At 29.1% G+C, this 21,044-nt stretch overlaps 2 protein-coding genes across 3 annotated transcripts; one reads left to right on the top strand and one right to left on the bottom strand.

Annotated features, from left to right (window-relative positions):
• Nucleotides 1-749: 749 nt before the first annotated feature.
• On the bottom strand, nucleotides 750-4,639 carry LOC114422031 (beta-hexosaminidase 2-like). The gene is made up of 2 exons (XM_028388204.1): nucleotides 3,785-4,639; nucleotides 750-1,846 (listed from the first exon to the last, which is right to left on the bottom strand). Exons 1-2 carry the CDS (start codon nucleotides 4,593-4,595, stop codon nucleotides 900-902), a joined length of 1,758 nt encoding a protein of 585 aa, XP_028244005.1. The 5' UTR covers nucleotides 4,596-4,639; the 3' UTR covers nucleotides 750-899.
• Nucleotides 4,640-14,618: 9,979 nt separating this feature from the next.
• LOC114423920 lies at nucleotides 14,619-21,002 on the top strand. 2 transcript variants are annotated; one of them, XM_028390829.1, is made up of 3 exons: nucleotides 14,619-14,806; nucleotides 18,886-18,969; nucleotides 19,331-21,002. In XM_028390829.1, the coding sequence occupies exons 1-3, from the start codon at nucleotides 14,689-14,691 to the stop codon at nucleotides 20,866-20,868; spliced, it is 1,740 nt and encodes a 579-aa protein (XP_028246630.1). In that variant the 5' UTR covers nucleotides 14,619-14,688; the 3' UTR covers nucleotides 20,869-21,002. The 2 variants fall into 2 exon arrangements, with proteins under 2 accessions (XP_028246630.1, XP_028246631.1); XM_028390830.1 differs by lacking the exon at nucleotides 14,619-14,806 and adding an exon at nucleotides 17,572-17,786.
• The last annotated feature ends 42 nt before the right edge of the window (nucleotides 21,003-21,044 follow it).

The following is a 21,044-nucleotide window of genomic DNA, read 5'->3' as shown; positions in this document are numbered from 1 at the left end:
GGAAGAAGTTGCTTTGAGATGGGCCAACCTCCAAACTTTATTCTCATTCAAATGGCAATTGCTTCCTGCACTCCTCGAATTGCTTCCTGCAATTCCCATATTGCTGCAATTCTAGAAGTGCAGAAAAAAAACATCCTATTCAAATTATGGCTTTTCAACTCAGATCAGAATCATATTACATGGACAAACCTTGATCCAAATTCGAATCCAATCCCTTCCCAATAATAGAGAAATCATGTCAACTCTTGGTTAGGTGTTGTCCATGAATAGACTGTCCAATTGCAAACAAAATTACTTAAGTTGTCATGCTTTCCCGTCATTTGCAATGTGCATAGAGATCCAGTTAGACGTAGATAGAATTGATTTTGATAGAATTAATTTTAAATCATTGAATATAATTCAAATGTGTATCTAAATTAATTTCAGCCATATATTTTTGTTTTTAGAGAAGGCTTGCTTGAGTAGCTCCTCCTTTTGTTTTTAGGTTAATTTAAAATTTTGGTTTGTACATTTAACATCGCATGATTTTTATATAGTTTAGTTTATAAGTAGTATTTTTTTTCTCTTTCAAATGATTCTCCCCCGATTGTCTATATTGCAGTGATGTTAGAATAATTTTTACTATAAAACATGTTAACTACAGTAATTTTTTCATGTAAGGATCAAAATGAAATGTAATATCTATTAAAGATAGGGACTAAAGCTAATACAATTGTAACTTTAACAAATAATAGTAAGGCTATTTCATGTAAGAACCAAAATTTAGACTTTTTTTCATGTAGAAATTAAAACAAAAGACGATATTAGTTTTTTTTTTTAAAAAAAAAAACTTAACCTTATTTTGGTTACTAAACTTTTAATTCAACCTTATTTTTTATTGTGACAAAGGAAGAATGCAACTAGACTGGATGCACTGTGTTACACATGCCAGGATTCTTAACACAATAAAATGGCTGAATGGGCTCGGCACCTATTCCTCTGCTTACCATTCTGCTTCTCCATTCATTCAATCTATCTGTGGCCTCTGCATATCTCTTCACACCCTTTTCATCTCTATTTCCTGACCACATTGACTCAGCCAGTGCAGAAGCTCTTGGCCAAATTCTTGCATCCAAAACAGTTGGATCAGATTGTTCTGACCAAAGTGCCACCTCTCCTCCCAAAACCAACTTTGCTTCCCCCTCACTCAACCCATATGCTATGTCATAGTTGTATATGGTCTGCCATGTCTTGAAAGGTGCACACCAAGAGCCGCCATTGCCCATGTCACCATCTTGATTGTCATATGCACTGTTGTTGCCAACATAGGAGCCATGTCCACAATCCAGATAATAGAATTCCGCCGATGACACGATGGTTCGGTATCCGGCAGAAACTATCTTCTTAGTGTGGTTATGTCCATTGTGCCATGTCTGCAGAATCACATGCTCCTTGGGAAGGATTGCAGATGGCACATGGACTATGTCGTCCAGTAAAACATCTTCCCAGAAGACAACGGTGTGGTTGAGGGACACAATGAAAGGGAGGGTGTTGTTGATATACTTCTCGAGAAGTTGGTTGAGGGTTCCACCATTTGATAGGTATTTCTGAATTGCAGGGTCAGTTTTCCAGCAGCCTGGTACTATTTCATCAGTACCAGAGTGGAAAAATGGTTCTGGGAACAATGTGGTTATGTCGTGTATGACATTCTTTAGGACTTGGTAAGTCTTGGGGTTTAAGGGGTTCAAATGTCCTGTTCCTGGTTGTGAAGCAAACCTATGTGGCCAATCCCTTCCGGCTGGCCACCAGAACATGTTGGCACATGTTACAATGTCAGGGTGGGCTAATGCCCAAGATGCTGTGTGTCCTGCAGATATGTAGTTCATGTCAATCAGTGATTAGCATAATTCTCAGACATTTTCAAAGTTTTACTTTTGGCACTTGCCGTTAGTCTAAGTCTGTTAAGTGATGACGTGATACTTGGTTAGCCTGTCGCATCATCACTTAACCGATGATGTAACACTTAGTTAACTTGTCATGCCATCACTTAATGGATTGGGACTAACAACAGGTACCAAAAACAAAAGTTAGGAAATATAAAGTAGTAAAATAAAAAAAATAAAAAAGTAGTTTTTTAGGTAGTAAACTGAAAAAAGAGTATATTAAAATATATGAAAAACATATTTAAGTCTTCTCAGAACTACTATCTTGTTAAGCTAAATTATGTGATAGAGGAAAAGAAAAGTATGGTTTTCAATCAAAATATAGTATCACTGCAGAAACAATGTAGACCAGTTAACTTGTTAACCAGCCTTACGGTTACAATATTCAGTTTTCTGTTTATGTGTGAGGTGGTAACTTCAAAGAATTTGGCATTCTAATGGTAAGATGCAGTTCAAGATCCTTTATGCTCTGCCAATGTAGACTTTGATTTAATCACCAATCACTTACCAGAAAATTAACATTCTTGTGGTTAGCTGTTGCCTGAGTTCCTTTATACTTTGCCAATAAACACTTTATTTTAATGACTATTCATAAAAGCATCACATTGTAATGCTGGATTATGTTATTTTGAAAAAAAATAGTAAAAGGAAATTTGAAGTCTTCTTTATTTTGATATAGAAGGGGAAGAAATAAAAAAAGATTAACTACGAGAACTCACAAACAGTTTCATAGTTCCTGCCTTATCAACAATGAAACTAAAGATCACACCAGTAATAGGCGTCTTCTAAGTTCGATCCCCATTCAGACATAAACTCAGAAATTTGGTTCATTTCGTTCGGCACAATGGTAGGATTCCATTGTTTTTTGTACTAGAGATCTAATTTATGATAACAGTTCAGACATATTAGTAACCAAAGTTGCATTGTGGCGCAGAATGAAGAAGAGCTTGAGCTTCTAAACTTTTAAACTTGTTTTTTTGGGTTACAAAGGAAGTGTATGACCTGGAATGAGATGCATAAATTTTTGGTATCATCAAAATCCGGTAAAGTTGAGGTAATACATTGATGATATATCATTATATGGTTTAAGTGTATGTCTCTCAAGTCTCAACTATTAGTTGTCTGACACTCTCTCAAGGAAAATAAATACTAAGTAACTTTGCATGTACTTTTGACAAACACATAACACAAACACCACAAGGTCAAAAAGTAAGCCCGGACATAGTGGAAGCATGGTTTTGATGAAAAAGAAGTCAGTAAATTAACGAAAATGAAACAAGTGAAATGAATCTTCTCATGTTCAAAGCTTATGTTTAATGTTTATCTCTCTGCTTCTAGAAAAATAATTAGACATTGAATTGGTGCAGAGATAGACACAAGAAGATTTGAATATGACATTTCCAATGTTAAAATTTGGCAGTCTCAAGAATATATAGGTGCAGCAAGAAAATTAAAGTTGATTAATTAGTCAATTAATTACTGTTATTCTTCTCAGTTTACCAAGAATATCCCTACCCAGAGAGCCAGAGACAAATATCTCAAGGTACAGAAATTTATTTAAGGGATTAACCTCTTCCTACATATGATCTTCCATATACACGGACATAGAAATTGAACCCCTAAGTACACTTCAAGTGCTTAATTTGACAATCATAGCACACCATGTTAGTCCAATTACTGTTATTTACAGACCACCTTGTTTGATTCCTTGAAATGACAAACATACACAGAGGAAATCAGGCAATTAATCGATCAGCAATATTGTTCAAGTTAGAAAATTTTCTAATTAAACTTCTGCCATAATAAGGAGAAAGCCACAAAAAAAAAAAAAAAACTCCAAAAGTAAAAGAAATTGAACTAACCAGGTGTGTCAATCTCAGGTATTATCCGAACCCCATGATCAAGACCAAATTCTACAAGTTTTTTGACATCCTTGGGTGAGTAGACCATGTGAGGGGCATAAGCCCCCTTTTCAGCCAAGGCAGGTTCCGAAGGAAGCACCAAAGGGAAAGATTCTGCATCCGTGAGGTGCAAGTGAAGCACGTTGAGCTTGTTCATGCTCAAGGCTTTCACTGTCCTCATCAAGTCCTTCACGGGATAATAGTTCCTCGCGGTGTCCACCATGACACCGCGGTGGGCATAGAGTGGGGAGTCACACACGTGCACGCCCACTGGAACCTGCGTGGGGTGGCCCCATGCGAGCTGGGAGAATGTTTCCAAGCCTCGCATGGCACCCCATACAGTCTTTGCAGTGAGGGTAGCACATGAGGAAGGGAGGATGGAGAGAGTGTAGGACTCGTCCACGGCGTGGACGAGTTCTGCAGCAGTGTCCACCACTGTGACCTTGAGAGTCTGCAGTGGTGGGAGGTATTTGTTGGAGATGTTGACTGCTTGTGGGACAAGTGGGTGGTGGTGCTCGGATTTGATGAGGTTCTGGTAGCGGCGGATGGCGATGGAGAGATGCTTGTTGTGGTGGTTGGTGGTGGTGGTGATGGTGAATGTGGAGGAGAGGAGGGTGGTTTGGTATGGTGGGGACCATGTAAGGTTCCTTGGTTTGGGCCACACATTGATGATGGTGGTTGATTCTGCAATACTATTGTTCAGTGTTAGGCATGACAAGAGTAAAAGTAGTTGTAAGAATATTAGTGACATGGTTGATTCTTGTTGCGTCATCGTGGTTGATCATGCCTTGTGTCTACGGCTGTGTTGCACAGCGTAGCTTTATATATGAGAGGATTTCTGTTTGTTTTTTTTAAGTCTTAATCCTCCACTAGACCTAACTAAGTCAAAATTCATCTAAAAAGGTATAATTAATATGTCATCAAAATTTATCAAACTCAAGTAATTTTTGAACGATTATGTCCAATTGCGTAATTATCTAAGAATATAATTTAGACTCTTCAGTATTAGCATCACAATTGAGAATATTTACCAATTTTTACTTTAATTATGAAATTTAACTTAAAATTTTGACTTATTGTTTTTACTGCCATTTTAACTTACTTTTAGAAAGTTCTATCTTATCTCTTTATTGAGACAAGAATATATATTTTGACTCAAACTATATTTTTAAAGGTTAAACAACATCAATTATAGTTTATTGTATAAATTTATCTATAAATATTTTTAAAAGAAGAAAATAAAAAATAAGAAAAAAAATAAGCATGTCTCATGAAACTTTCTCATTTTAATTTTGTGAAAACTAATTTAAACTTAAACGTAAGTTAATTTTAATGAGAAAATAAGTTATACAATAATAATATAAAATTAATTTATGTTGCCATCTAAATAGGCATTAGAAATAATAGTGTATCATAATTTTATTGATTTCCATAATAATTATTTTAAAAATTATATTTATTGTAATTTTTGATTCATTGATATTATAATTTTTGATTCATTGACATTGTATTTTTTTATAATAATAATAATACATGACCATTGAATTCAATTTTAATTTATAATGATTATCCAATCAAAATCTTATACGAGTATCTTCATTAAAACTCATTTGTTATAATGATATTTTCAACTTGTTTAAACTTTATTAACTAACTTATCTAAGGTTGTGTTATGAAAGTGGGTGGAAACTGGTTTAAGAATCAGTAGGAAGTAGCTTCATAGTTTGTATCGTAGGACATCTTGTTAATTGTGTCTGTATGTTGTTTGTTTGCTTGTTGATTGAACTGTGTGCCATTGACCTTTCCTTGGATTTAGTTAGTGAAATAATTTAGCATTCATTTAGAACAACAAAAGTTATAATAGATATAGAACAAATTAATAAATTATTATTAATCCAGGGTCAAACAACCAAAAACAGAAAAGAAACTATCTAGCAAACACAAATGCTAACAAATCCATTTATCAAGATTCAGAACTTCACTTCTTTCAATTGTAGAAGAACAATGTTCAACTCTTTACTTTGGATGATGCCATATTGGCATATAATTGATTATTAATTATTCATCATATACTTTAATGATCAAATTTAATGTACTATGTTAACCAAATTATGTTTGTAAAAATATTTTTCAATTCAAAGGTTAGGATAAGGATATCATGAATTTATTTTGAGATTGCATTAGATTATATTTTTTAATATATTTTCTTGCAATAATAATGTTTATTTGAAGTTATAAGTGTGTCATTATTGCAAATTATTCTTCTAAGAATTTCCCCTCCAAAAATAAATTAATTGATATTTCTAAATTTTTAATTTTTAATAAATATAGCAGTATCATTACGATGCACAAGCCTTTTTACTATATAATTTATTTTAAATAATATAACAAAATACATATGACATTTTTATATTATAATATAAATTAATTAAATTGTATATTTTTTTAATTTTATGTTTGGAGCTTTTATGATTGAATGAAATATTTCAATTACATTTAAAAATAAAGAAATGCTAATATAGGAGTACTTTCTAACATGCTCTTTATTATTGATGAAATTTATTGGAAAAAAAAAATTTGGTGTCTCTCACTTCTTATTTAATGAGTTCTATTTATGGTTATGTAATTTCTAATAAAATTTAGGCAATAAAAAAATATATTAAAAATAATGGACTACTAGCACTCTTCTTTTTTTATAACGTAGATATATAAATAAGTGAAAATTAAACCCACGAGCATAACTGAATTAGTCTCATAAGAATTCATATGGTGATATTTTACATGATGATGAACAAAATTAGTAGTAAATTAATGTTTTAAAATTAACTTCATGATAATATAATATCATTTAAATATTTAAGAAACTAATATAATAGTTGAAAATATTTGGAAAAAAAATCTAATGCAATACTATTTTAGCCATATGTTTATTAGGGTGAAAAAAATAGAGGGAAAATTTTAATTTGAAAATATTTTTTTCTTATAGACATTAAAGTTCATGATTTTCTCCGCAAGAGATAAATATACGTATCATAAGTTCCTCTTTACAACAAGTGGTTTCATATGAATAAATATCGTGGTTGATTGCATATGGTTCTCTTTAATCTATTGTTCGCATGTTTTACATTGAGACTCTCTAGTTTTTTTTAATAAAGAAAATTTGTGGCACTTATACAAGTTTATGTTCTAATTCTGAGTGGGAAGTGATTCATGAATTAGTAGCTTCTTAGTTTTGTATCGCATGATAATTAATTAATTCTTGTTTGTACATGTTGTTTGTTTGCTTATTGATGGAACCGCGTGCCATTGATATTTATTGGTTTTCTCAATGGAGAAATTTGACAATTATCTAGAGTAAAAACAAAATATGGACTGCACAAATAAATTATCAATATTATTATTATTGATTTTTATACGATAAAGAGCCAAACTCAAAATTAGAAGTTGTAGTTGACTGCAAACATGCAATTCCTAATAACTGCCAACAAATGGCAAAGAAAAACGACGCAGCATTGCCACACATATACATCACTTCTTCTATGTTGATGACCTGAACCTCATGGGTCAATTGCAAGAAATAGAAGCGGAATGAGATATAAGCGATAACATATTTAAAAATATATTATAAATTGAATTGATTCGAAAAGACACTTTTTAAAATCGATTTGATTTACAATTTATGTAAAAAGTTGTTTTTAAATTGGCTATAAAAAAAGATTTCAAAACACTTTTAATAATTGCAAAAATATTATCACATTTTTTTATTACTTGTAATATGACCAATTTTAAAAAAATGATAAAAATATATTTTTTCATTAGTGCGAGGTACTATCTTAACCAAATTATATTTGTAAAAATATTTTTCCATTTACAATGAGGGATAAGGATATCATGCATTTAATATATATTTTTAGTATATTTTCTTATAACAATTGGATTTATTTTAAATTATGATTATGTTTGATAAAACTAACTAAAAAATTAATTAAAAGTTAAAAAATCTAGTCGGAAGTTAAATGTTATGCTCAGTAAGACATTTCAAATCATTGTTAATTTTTTTATTAGCTTAAAAATTTATTTAGACTATATTTGATAAAAATAGCTAGTAGTTCAAAGCTGAAAATCTATCTTATTAAATTATAAATATTTGATAAAACTAACTATTAAAATAACTGAAAGTGTAAAATGAATAAAAAATAATAAATCATCTTTTATTTCAAAAGGCTAAATAGAAATTTTGATAAATATATTAAGAATAAAATGAATGAAAATATAAAAAATTAGAAGTCAACTTTTTAAAAAATGATACTTAAAGTAGCGTTTAAAACATTATTAAAAATTACCAAGAAATTACTAAAAAACTTGTTTATAGAACAATCAAATGTGTTTTTTAACAAATAAAAAATTATGAACTAGTTGTTGAACATAATCTTAATTATTCACTAAACAAACTTTTTTATTAAGAAATATATTTATTAATTAAAATTTACTATAACTAGCAAGGAATACTAATGACATCTTTTCTGACACTCTCTTTTAGATATTTTTTCTATAATTTATTAGAATTTATTAAAAATCATCAATTTTTATAAGTTTTATTTTTCAATTAATATTTCTCTCTTCTCATTTATATTAAATAAGAAATAAAACTTATCAAAATTGATAATTTTCATTAAATTCTAACAAATAACATAGAATATTTAAAAGAGTCGCTAGCATTTCTCGTAACTAATTATCTTAAATGATGCTCTTATGATATTATGTAATTTTGTATTAGCATTAACCATGTAAATTGTAAATTTTTCATAAAGTTATGATTAAAAAGAATATATCAAGTAATAGAGTTTATTAAAAAAATTATAGGCTATATATCTTATTAATTTATTAATATTTTTTAGCGCGTATATATCTCATTTATTAATATATTTTTACTGCCTCATTTATTAATATTTTAAAAAATAGAAAATTTTTGTTAACTTGACTTTATAATTATTAAATATATGAGTTTAGTAGTATATAATCATAATGTTGTGAGCCAGTTACATTCATATGAAGTAAGAAAGAAAAAGTGTGATCAAACATTTTTTTTTTAGTTTTTGGTTCATGGAAGTTTTAATATAAAAATAATAAAATAAAATATATACATAATACATATATAAATAGTAATTTTAAAAATATGTAGAATTACAAATGTTTACCTAGCTTAAAATTGTTGTTATGCTACTTTCTTTATATACAACATAGTTAAATTCAATTACTTTTATATAAAATTGAGAAAAAATAGTATTGAAAAATTAATTTTACAGAAATATTTTGTATCATTAGAGTTATAAGTTATTAAAAGTATAAAAACGAGAGACATTTAGTCCGAGAAATAATAAGAAAAACTCTCCTCCCCTAATTAATGTGAAATTAAGGGGAGGGAAGAGAATATTTCATTCTTTTTTTGTTAGTTTCTTAAAGAATCAAATATTTTTTAATATAAAAATCTAAAAAATAATAAATAGTTTTTATGTTTAGAAAAAATAATAGAATAAAAAGTTTAAGTTTTTAACCAGTATAATTTTTTTAATAAAATGTATTTAATTTTATCATCTCTTTCATTTACAGAGAAAGTTTTTCTTGATTTTTCTTCTTTTTTTTTATTTTTATTTCTTTTTATTTCTATATACCCAAAACAATTTTTTTTTCTCCTTCTATTTCTCTTTTACTTCCACATTCTATCTATTGTTTTATCTAGATTTCACCTCTAATTTAAACAAAGCATGAAGAACCCAACCATAGTGTTAAACATAGTTGTTTTATGACATGATTTATGTCTGAATTGTGAAACCCGTCAATTAATCACGATGCAATTGTTGTTTAGTTCTTTGCGGGCGTGCAAGGTAATGTTGGTTTTATGTTCAGTTTGGTCTTAAGAGGAAAAGTTGTATATGTAACAAAAACGTTCACGTGAAATGCTAATGAAGTTTGTTTACAAATGTTTACATGTATTTAACCAATAGTGATAACATGGTGGTATATGAACTCGTTGTGTTTATATTTGGAGAGATAATTAATTTAACAGAGAATTTGAGTTTGATTTTCGTATCTTAAATTTTTGAGTCAACCATAAACAAAATTAGTCTACTTACAATCTAATGTTCAGAAACATTCATCATATTTGAACCAAACAAAAAAAAAATTGCAGGATATTGTTTCAATACTAGCCGGCTTTAGTGCTCGATTTTCGTTTTTATTAAGTACAAACCTTTGTCTACCCAGATACGTGTTTTCTCCTTCTGTTTCTTTTTAGAGAAAATGGGGTCCTGAGTATCAAAATTATTCCATGTTCTTATAACCTGTATCAGTTTTTCGTTTATAAAAGTGCATACGTATGTTTGGTTCTCTTGGTCTTTTTCAATAGAGAGGAAATTTTTAACATATATGGATCACCGAATTCATTGACAACAGGTGGTTTAGTTATTGTTATCCATTAATGTAGTATCTTGAAAAATAATGTTGGAAAAAATAAAAGAATGTAAGTGAAAAATATATCCCCACTAATGATAAGTCTTTATGTAAGCGCAAAACATATCCCAAATAACGAAAGTTTGGGTGTTTAAGTAGTAGGGCATTGCTAACCAGCTAACCTATCCTTTGAACACTAATTAAATAATTAAAAGAAAAAGATATTGATTAAAGTTTTTGAGAGCATATTTTTATGTATTTTAATAAAAATATTTTTATTTTCTTAATTAGTATACTTAGATCACGAGTTATCCTTTGCCTAAGTATTAATATACCAAGAAAACAGGTAGTGTGGTAAACAAAACTTTAGGAATTTCTATTCTTACTTGCACACTCATTTGTAAAGAACGGATAAGAGGCAAACAATCCTAAAGACCTTGAAAACAAGTACTCCACCTTTAAGGGCAGACAGTCCAAACAAATAAATTATAATTGAATTTAATGGGCTCCTCCCAAATTCATCCCATGCAATTTTCCGAAGCTTCTCTAATATACCATTCATTTTTTCTTCTTTAATTCTAACATTACCCTTATCTATAACACTTATATAGATTATCAATTCATATCAGATTTATGGAATGATAACATGTGATCTTTACGATATTAGTACAATACTCAAATCAACTAAATTAATAGATTAATTATGTTTAAAAAATAATTAATATTATTATATATAACACTAAAATTTCTAATATATATTTAATACATATACAAGTTTATATAATAAATTGTATAACAATTAATTTTAATCTAATAATATATTTTTTTACATATATAAATTTTAAATAAAAAACATAAATTTAAATAAAAATCATAAGTTTAATAAAAATTTATATATGCAAAAAAATATATTATTAGATTAAAATTAGTTATGTAAACTTATATATATATAAAATATACATTACAAATTTTACTGTTATATATAACACATTAGTTATTTTTTAATATAATTGACATATTAGTTTAGTTGATTGAAATGTCGTGTTAACAACACAAAAATGAAGATATGAGAGGAAAAAATAAAAAAATCCGTTTCAAGTACAATGGACTCATTTGTTTAAATTTAAAAGCAGTTATTTTAAAAAAGTGATTCTTGAAAAATATTTTTTTAGGTAGATAGAAGTTATCTCTTAAAAAAGTAATTTGTTTTTAAAATTTAAACAAACATATAAAAAAACGTTTTATTATTATTATTATTATTTTCTTAATGACTATACTACTGAATCCAGTTCCAAGCCTTTAAATAAATAAATTCAGAATCATTTCCTTGTATTAGGACCATCCACGTGGATGTTCAAGATGTTAGGTCGATAATGCTTTTGTTTATTTAAGCTATCAGTTTTCTTGTAATAGACAGGGGAATTATTATGAATGAATTTTAGTTAATTTTCATTGTTTTATTTAGTTAGCTATTTCCTGGTAACCCTGGTTTATGCCCTAGTCTCACACTGCTGCTATTGTCCTATCACTCAACTTCCTCCTTTTTTTTTTAACCGCCTATCTCACTAAGTCACTAACTTATTTGAGTCATAATTAAACATTATATTATCTATAACAAAAAATATATAATTTTTTTGAAATATTTATTCAATATTAATCATAAAAATATTATAAAATAAATATATTTTTTTAATAAATAATTACTCGATATATTTTTTCAAACAATAAAAATAAACATATAGTTAATTTTTGTGATACTCTTTTAATATGTTATTAATGGTCAAATTTGTATGTTTATATTTATTGTATGAAAAAAAATACTTATTCAATAGGAAAAATAAATAATATATTTTTTTCTTTCCGTCTTTCTATTTTTTTTTTCTAATAAATCATTTATACTATATTAAAACTAGGGAAGAGAAAGTATGCAGTTATCATAACAAATGTAGGACAAAATGGTTATAAACAAATGTGTAAGCCAAAATACTTTAATAATTAATGTTATAGATAATATTAAATGAATATTATAGTTTATTATTTTAATATATTAAATACTATAAATATTGTAATATTGAAATAAAGACAATGGGATAAAAAAAGGAGATGAAAGACAAAAGTAATAATATATCTATTATATGAAAAAATATCAAATTATATATATTTTTATTACAATTATTTATTTAATTTTATATAAGTTCATTATTTATTATTTTTAAATTAGACTTAACATTAAATAAATATTTTAAATTTTTATATTTGTTATATATACTATGGTGTTTATAACAACCTATCTTCCTTATAGATTTGTAATACCAATACATCTTTATAACTATTATAGTCACATGAAAATACCTATAAAATTTTCACACTTAACACATATATACAAACCTTCCCATATTGTACATTCCCATAACATGAAAGGGTTTATTAGATGAGATTATGTGAATAAGAGAGAAAGGGAGGGACTTCAAGGTATGAAACACTTAGGGAGGGGATTTGTGTTGTAAATAAATGGGCTTTTACTAAATTACAATGTATTTTCTTTAATCACATCCCAATTATACAAAGACAATAACTTCCTATACCTTTCACATTGTTTTCCACATCTAATCTAGAATGTAAAATTGCATTCCAGAAATACTTTTCTAAAATGTAAAGGCTTTTTTCTGGAATGTAAAAATTATATTCTGGATTAGGCGTTCTAAAAGCTTAAAAGGCGCAGGAAACAAAATTAGAGGTGCAGGAAGTAATTGTCTTCTGCAAAAGCCGAACCCTAAATCATAAGCCCAACCTCATCTAACCCACTAAAATAATTTTAAATTTAGTGTCCTCTTGCATTATTAAGTCAAACACTTAATCACATAATTAGGGAAACTACAACCTTACAAAGTTTAAATTATGATTCACACAAGTGAGTGATAAAATAAAAAGTAAAAGTGATTGATTTAAAAATCCTCTTAATTTTCTTTAGAATTATCTAAATCATAAGTTTCCTTAGAGGACTAAAACCACGTAATTAAATTGTGTGTTATAAGATCCAACCTATTAATTTGTCTAAGAATGGTCCTCCTCTCGCATTTGTTATGGGTGAGGGGATGGTAGGATTCCTTCTAATAATCAGAAGAGACAACAATCGCGACTATACTTGGTCTGACCTTTTAAAAGGAGTGAGTGCATTTGCTGGATTATATTTTTACAATAATTTGTAGCATATTAAATAAAAATTACTTTAAAAATAAATAATGATTAATTTTTTATAGCAAAATATATAATAATTAATGTAAATATATAATTAAATTTTTTAAGCACATATACAACAATATCATTATGTGAAAAACAATAGCATCGGAGAAATGAATGACAAAAAGCAAATATATCATGGGATGTTGCCTATTTTTATTTATCTATTATTTACAAAATTAAAGATCACATTAATTCTTCTTTTATCAATTAATTTTATCTTTAATTAGTTTACACATACATTAATCATAAAAAATTAACAAAACCGCATAACTATTTTTTTAAGGATGCATACCTATTTTATTAAAATAAAAAATATTTATTACATTTCTTGATTTTTACATAATAATTAATCTTAGAAAACAAATAAAAAACGAACAGAAGAAATGAAAAAGTGGTATAAAATAAATTGACCAATTCTTGTAAATCAGTAGATAAAGTTTACAATTATGATTTTTACATACTTGAAAAATTTTGCAGGATGGGTTCGAGGGTAAAAAGAGCCATTTTGGTGATGATGAACATTAAAGAAGAAGAAGGAACATAAATACATAAATTGAAACTCCAACAAATTAGGCATTAATATTCTGTGTTCCTTTGTTCGTTGCTGTTGTGGTCGGTTACGCTAATTCTACGTTCATCAGCGTCCGGAGCTAAACTGTTTCCAATTGGACAACTGAAAGCAGCAAATTTATGTCATAAAAAAACTGACATTCTCGTAATTAACACTGGGTAGTTAATGTTCATTATTTCTTGTGACCCATATACGTTATGTATAATCCTTTTTTCTCTAAATACATGAATATATTTAATACCTTGAAATCTTTGAAAAACTTCTATACTTTTTCCGTTAAAAAAAAATTGAATGAACCAATCTTTATTATTCTTTATAATTGTCATTCATTCCTCTTTAATAAAACACTATATTTATTCATTTATTTGCTACCTTTATCCCTGACTGCCTCCCATTGAAGGGACAACACCATTGGAGAGAAACCAAAAAGGTATATATATATATATATATATATATATATATATATATATATATATATATATATATATATATATATATAGTATTGTGTGTAGTATCAACCAGAACCTAACTTTATGCCTTTTTCCCTGCAGTTGCGGTGAGGTTTTGACCATTTCCCAAGAGATCTGAGGAAGTGTCACAAATGGGTGCCAATGTGGGCATTATCTGTGTTTTGTTTCTCTTGGCAACACAGACAGTAGGGGTTCCTGCATTTGCACCATGGAAGAAGCTGCATGTGCCATGGAAGAAGCATTCTAAAGGTACTTATGATAAATAATTTCTCTGGCATTTTTACTTTTATGAGTTTTATCTTTTTTGTTGTTTTACTTTGCTTGGTTGGTTAATTGAAGTTTTTGCTATAGTTCTTCTTTCTTCTGTTTATTAGTTCAGATCTCTGTTTTGATAAGAACATAATAGGAGAAAATGGAGAGGAATTACAGGTGGTCTTGGACCACTATGGTTTAAGCTAATTGTGTACATGTCATTATTTTTTTCTCTCGTAAATCATAAAATTTAAATATATTATATAAATACTGACTAGGACCGTAAATAAGTGATACCAATAAAGATTGATTCAGTTCAATCAATAAAAAATAAATTTATATTCTACATTCCCCAAAGAATGTAGTTTCAATTTCATTTGTTGATGAGTATCTCTATAAATACTCTTTCAGTCTTATAGTCTATTTTAAAGTATATTTGAATTACAGTCTTTAAACTTAAGTTAAAAAACAACTTAAATATTATTGTTATAAAATTGAGTTTTTTTGGTAATATTTTAATATGTAACATTGAGTTTATTGTTCAAATTGTGTTTGGAGTACCCAGATGAAAAACCAATCATAACCTCAATAATTTTTGGGAATCGGAGGAAAATATGGTATGCAGCTTTCACAAATATTATTGAGTATGAAAACTAGGTGCTGACCAAAGTGATAACGGAAGATATGTTTAAAAGTTAATAAATAAAAAAAAGATTTTGGATTGTGGGTTAATATGTATTTTAGTAAATATTATATTTTTTTTTATTTTTAATTCTTTAAATAGTTAACAAAATAAACATGATATTGCAGGTATTTTAAAGAAAATCCAATATTACTATAAAGAATGTGTATAATCATTTTGTGTATTTTATTAAATAAATTGCCGAAATGATTTCTTATGGTTGTAGTTTCCATGATAACTTCTTATTATGGAAATTTATAGATAAACGTGAATTGATGAGCAACAATTGCTGTTATTTGGTTATGACCAAACTCTTTTTTGAAGCCATGCTTTGTCCTTTCATCTTAAACATATGCTTCCAATAAAATTCTTTTTATTTTATAACATTTCATTGAAGAGTATTGGGCGATGTGAGGGCAGGAGGAAGCAAAGCATAATATATAATCTTTGATTCACACACACACACAAAAATAATCTTTGATAACATAGTAATTTTTTAGGATTGTGTAGTGTCCTCCTGGAACGATATTTAATATGCACGTTATTTATTTATTTATTTAGTCGATTTTCTTTATAAAACATTAATATTTTTTCCACAAGTTCTTTAAATAAAATTTACTCAAAAAATATTTTTAACGTAAAATAAAATAACTTTAAGACACACCATTTATTAAAATTAAATCGCACAAATAAAAGATCACCATTGTTCTGTTATAGTGTCCCAATGTGGAGTCCCGGATCATCGAACGAAGGGGATACCTCGAGCTTCTATGGAAGAGGCAAAAGATAATTATGGTAGTCAATAAAAAATAAATTAGTATTTTAGCCGTTTCTCAAGAACAAAAACAAAAATTAGGATTTTAGTCAAAATTTATAGTAAAATATCTTAGAATATATAATTTATCTTATAATTAAAATTTATAATAAATATCTTTAAATATATAAATTATATTTTAAATTTATAAAAAAACATAATGCTATTCCTTAAAAAAATTATAAAATTTTAAGTTCTATGAACCGTTCCTTAAAAAAAAAGTTCTATGAACTGTCATTGTAATTTTAATTTTACAATGCAAATAATTTAAAACCATTATTAACATAAATTTGAGGTAATTATCGATAGAATTAATATATTTACTGTACATTTATAATTAGTTGATAGTTTAAATTTTTTAATACATGAAATATTTACTTGATTTATAATTTATAAGAATATAATTATTTTAAAATTGAAAATAGTATTTCTTAAATACGCACTTAGTATTTTTTTGAATATGTTTTTGTTGATTAAAATTCGTTTTTTATTATAAAATACTTTTTTTAATGTTTCAGCGTCTCTGAAATAAAAATCACTCGGGGCGTAATCCCTTCAATTCATAAAATCACTTATTTTTTTATTTGTTTTAGATTAATTTTATGTACATCTGGTCTGGATTTTTTTTTAGATAAAAATTAGTTTTTAAGAAATATTTTTGTGTTTTAAAATTTTATTTTGATATATTGTCAATGTAATCATTATTTTTTATCCAATTCAAAACATTTAATATATGATTTTTAAAGTAATTACTATTACGAACCTTTTTTTTCCCAAAGATAACGATGCTAAACTATAATAATAGGCTTTTGTTAAGCAGTATCAAACTTTTAGAACTATTTTAAAATTTGATTTTCTATTTAAATATAATATTTGAATTTTTCATTAAATTATTGAGAAACTTAATGTTTTAATCAAATTTTTTAGGAAGATCAATGTATGTGCTGCAGTTAATTACTTTCTTGTACACGATTCACGAATTAGAGTTGTACAATTTAAAAAAAAAAAACTATATGCATAAATATCAGGATTCGCGAGAAAAATAATAAACCTTTTGATTAACATTGGATTAGTATATGTGATTAGCATTCCTTGCTTACTTTATCTGCAGTTAATCATATAATTTGTGTCCCTGGAATATTTTTTGGAGTAAATAAGTATTTTAGTCTCATCTTTTTGCATATTAGTTCCCAATTTATTAAAATCATAAAAATAGTCTCTATTTTTGCCTGACAATTATAGTGTCACCTAAAGTATCCAATCGTGACATTGTTGGCAGTGTTGCAAAATAGCCTTCTTCCCTTTCATTCGCTCAACCAGTGTGCTTCTTTTTTCATCATCCTTCATCTTCTTCTTCTCCCTCTTCCTCTCCCTTTCTCTCTTTCCCAATGTCATCTCTCCACCTTCTTCCCGCCGCGTTACCATCGCCCCCAACTCCACATTCCTCCTCCACATGACAAAAAGGAGAAAAACGAATCTATGTAAGAAAATTCCTCTCAATCCATTTTACTAGATATAGTTTCTTGTCAAATTGTGTTTTATAAGATCTTGCTTGCACATTTGATGAAGCAGCTACCTCGAACTGTACGATTAGTTTGATATAAAAGGAACCTATAGCTCTACAAGGTAAAGACACTGAGTTTGAGTTTTTCTTCTTCTTTTTTAAATGTATTTGTATACGCTCCTCAACCATTTTGATAAATCCGTAATGATTTGAACCTGTAGATATTCAATTCTATAAAGCATCACGTGTTTCTTTTCTTCATTAAAAATGTGGTCCACACACAAAAAAGAAAATGTCTCTAAATTTGCTTCATAATTACCTACCATGCCACAGATTTTATCTTCTCATGCTATTTATGAAATTGATGTTTTGGATTATTGTGCATGTTATGGTTATTTTACTAGTTGTTAATGTAATGAATATAACTATGCTCACCCATACATGACAGAGTACCCTGTTTTGCATTAGTTCATCCCCTCTGTCCATAAAAAGTGCAGCTAATACAATAATAATGACAATTCCACTACCACCACCAGATATTCCAAACAAAAACAAATTTGTAGGTGCTCTCCACTTAAATGCTAAAGTAATGAGAGAGACTTTTGGCCACACAAAATTGCACATTGACATCTCCCTTATGAAAAGGGATTTAAAAAGGTCAACAAGACAAGCAAATCCTTTGTTTAATGACAGCTTGGTGTATAAGTGAAGTTGAACAATGCTTAGAAGCATGTCTATGCAAAGTCTGTTTGGATACAAAGTTAAAAGTTCTTTTGAGAGTTTCTCAACTGAATTTTTTTTTATATTTTGAGTAAAGAAAGCATAAGCACTTCTGGCTTGTATTCATAGAGGCCTGTAGCCAAGTTAGTTTCCTTGTAAGGCACATCCTTGGGGAAACCCTTGTATTTTATATTTATACGAAGCCCTCCTACTTTCAAAAATTCAATATTGTCACCAAAGGAATGCAGTATACTTCTTGCAAAAACCTCTTTATATTATTATAAAATAGTGATATTCTCCATATATAGTGGAAAACTCAATATTTGGTAATTGTCTTACCACATGTTGCTGTGCAGGGAAAATCATTCAGAAAAACCAAGCTCTCCCCATTAATTCCATATTCAAGCTTCCTGCACCTGTTACAAATTCTTGGCCTCCAGGTAAACATAACAAGATTGGTCATATTCTCTCATTATTGTGATATAATATAAGGTTAAATAATTTTTTAGTCTCAGTCAAATTTCATATTTTGAGTTTTAGTCCTTCAAATATTTTGTCCATTTTTAATTCTTTATTTATTTTAATTGCTAATAATTAGTTCCCTAGAGAAACCAAAAGGAATAAAATAAGCTTACAGGAATTAATTCTGATCAATAAAAATAAATAAGAGACTAAAAAAAGAATTTTTTTTTCCGAGAGACTAAAACTCAAAATCTGAAATTCAGATAAGGACTAAAAAACTTATTTACACTGTAATCTAGTTAAATGTATGCTGATTATTTTTAATATTGCTACATTCAGGTGGTAATTTTGCAAGTGGAACAATTGATCTTGGTGGGCTGCAAGTGTGTGAAGCATCAACATTCAACAAAGTTTGGGGCACCTATGGTGGTGGACCTGATGATCAAGGTTTCTCCATTTTTGAGCCATCAGGAGTACCTAAAGGCTTCTCCATGTTGGGTAGCTACAGCCAGCCCAACAACAAGCCTCTTTTTGGATATGTTCTTGTGGCAAAAGATGTGTCCACAAACACCAGCAACCCTAGTCTAAAGCAACCACTTGATTACACACTTGTGTGGAACAGTGCATCTCTGGAGATTGACCAAGATGGTCCCATCTATGTTTGGCTTCCAATAGCACCGAATGGGTATAAAGCTGTAGGCCATGTTGTCACCACAACACCAACTAAGCCTTCACTTGAAAAAATCATGTGTGTCAGGTTAGACCTCACTGACCAGTGTGAGACAAATTCATTCATTTGGGATTCAGACAACTTCAATTTTCTTGATGTCAGACCAAGCAATAGGGGGATTCAAGCACCTGGTGTTAGAGTAGGCACCTTTGTTGCACAAAATGCAAGTCTTAACTCTCCATCTATTGCTTGTTTGAGAAACACCAATGCCATACCAAAATACATGCCTAATCTACCACAAATCAAGGCAATTCTTCAAGTTTACTCTCCAGTTATGTCCTTGCACCCTGATGAAGAATTCTTTCCATCTTCTGTGGAGTGGTTTTTCTCCAATGGTGCACTTCTATATAAGAAAGGGCAAGAGTCAAGTCCTGTCCCAATATCACCAAATGGGGCTAACCTTCCTCAGGATCCTAATGATGATGGTGCCTATTGGGTGGACCTTCCTGCTGATTCAACCAACAAAGATAGGGTCAAGAAAGGAGACTTGAAAAGTGCCATAAGTTATGTGCATGTGAAGCCAATGCTTGGAGGAACCTTCACTGACATTTCAATGTGGGTCTTCTACCCATTCAATGGAGCAGCAAGAGCCATAGTTGATTTCTTAACTATTGACTTGGGGAAGATAGGTGAACATGTTGGTGATTGGGAGCATGTGACACTAAGGGTGAGCAACTTCAATGGTGAATTAAAGCATGTCTATTTCTCACAACACAGAAAAGGTGCATGGTTTGATTCATCTCAATTAGAGTTCCAAAGTGGGAACAAACCATTGTACTATTCTTCCTTGCATGCCCATGCATCATACCCTCATGCTGCCCGTAACATCACGGATAAGATAGGCATAAGGAATGACACTGCTATGAGTGACAGTGTCATGGATTTGGGGGCATTTCAATTGGTTTCTGCTGAGTATTTGGTTTCCGATGTTGTGGAGCCTCCTCCATGGCTTAACTATTTCAGGGAATGGGGTCCTAAGATTTATTACAATGTTGATGAGGAATTGAAGAAGCTTGAGAAGTTTTTGCCTGGGAAGCTGAAATCTACTTTGGAGAATATTGTGAAGAATTTGCCAAGTGAAGTGTTGCGACAGGAAGGACCAACAGGTCCTAAGGTGAAGGATAGTTGGAGTGGAGATGAAAGGTGAGGATTGTATAGTTTAGTTCCCTTAAATTGATTGAGAATAATGCTAATTATTGTGTGCAAACTTGTGTTTGTCCACGAACCTATGCTTTTTAACAAGTGGTTTTGAGATCATTATCTAGCTTTCTTTTTTGAATACATGGATTCCGCTTTTTAATTATTGAGGTCTCCAATGTGACA

Source organism: Glycine soja, chromosome 8 (assembly GCF_004193775.1).
Source record: "Glycine soja cultivar W05 chromosome 8, ASM419377v2, whole genome shotgun sequence".
NCBI classification, from domain to species: domain Eukaryota; kingdom Viridiplantae; phylum Streptophyta; class Magnoliopsida; order Fabales; family Fabaceae; genus Glycine; species Glycine soja.
This window is presented reverse-complemented; position numbering and strand designations above follow the sequence as displayed.

Excerpts from the sequence above, each read along its gene's own strand:
- LOC114422031 (XM_028388204.1), bottom strand. The coding sequence starts at position 4,595 with ATGACGCAACAAGAATCAACCATGTCACTAATATTCTTACAACTACTT. Across the intron at positions 1,847-3,784 it reads ACCTGAGATTGACACACCTG|GACACACAGCATCTTGGGCA; the intron begins GTTAGTTCAATT and ends ACATATCTGCAG.
- LOC114423920 (XM_028390829.1), top strand. The coding sequence starts at position 14,689 with ATGGGTGCCAATGTGGGCATTATCTGTGTTTTGTTTCTCTTGGCAACA. Across the intron at positions 14,807-18,885 it reads ATGGAAGAAGCATTCTAAAG|GGAAAATCATTCAGAAAAAC; the intron begins GTACTTATGATA and ends GTTGCTGTGCAG. Across the intron at positions 18,970-19,330 it reads TACAAATTCTTGGCCTCCAG|GTGGTAATTTTGCAAGTGGA; the intron begins GTAAACATAACA and ends TGCTACATTCAG.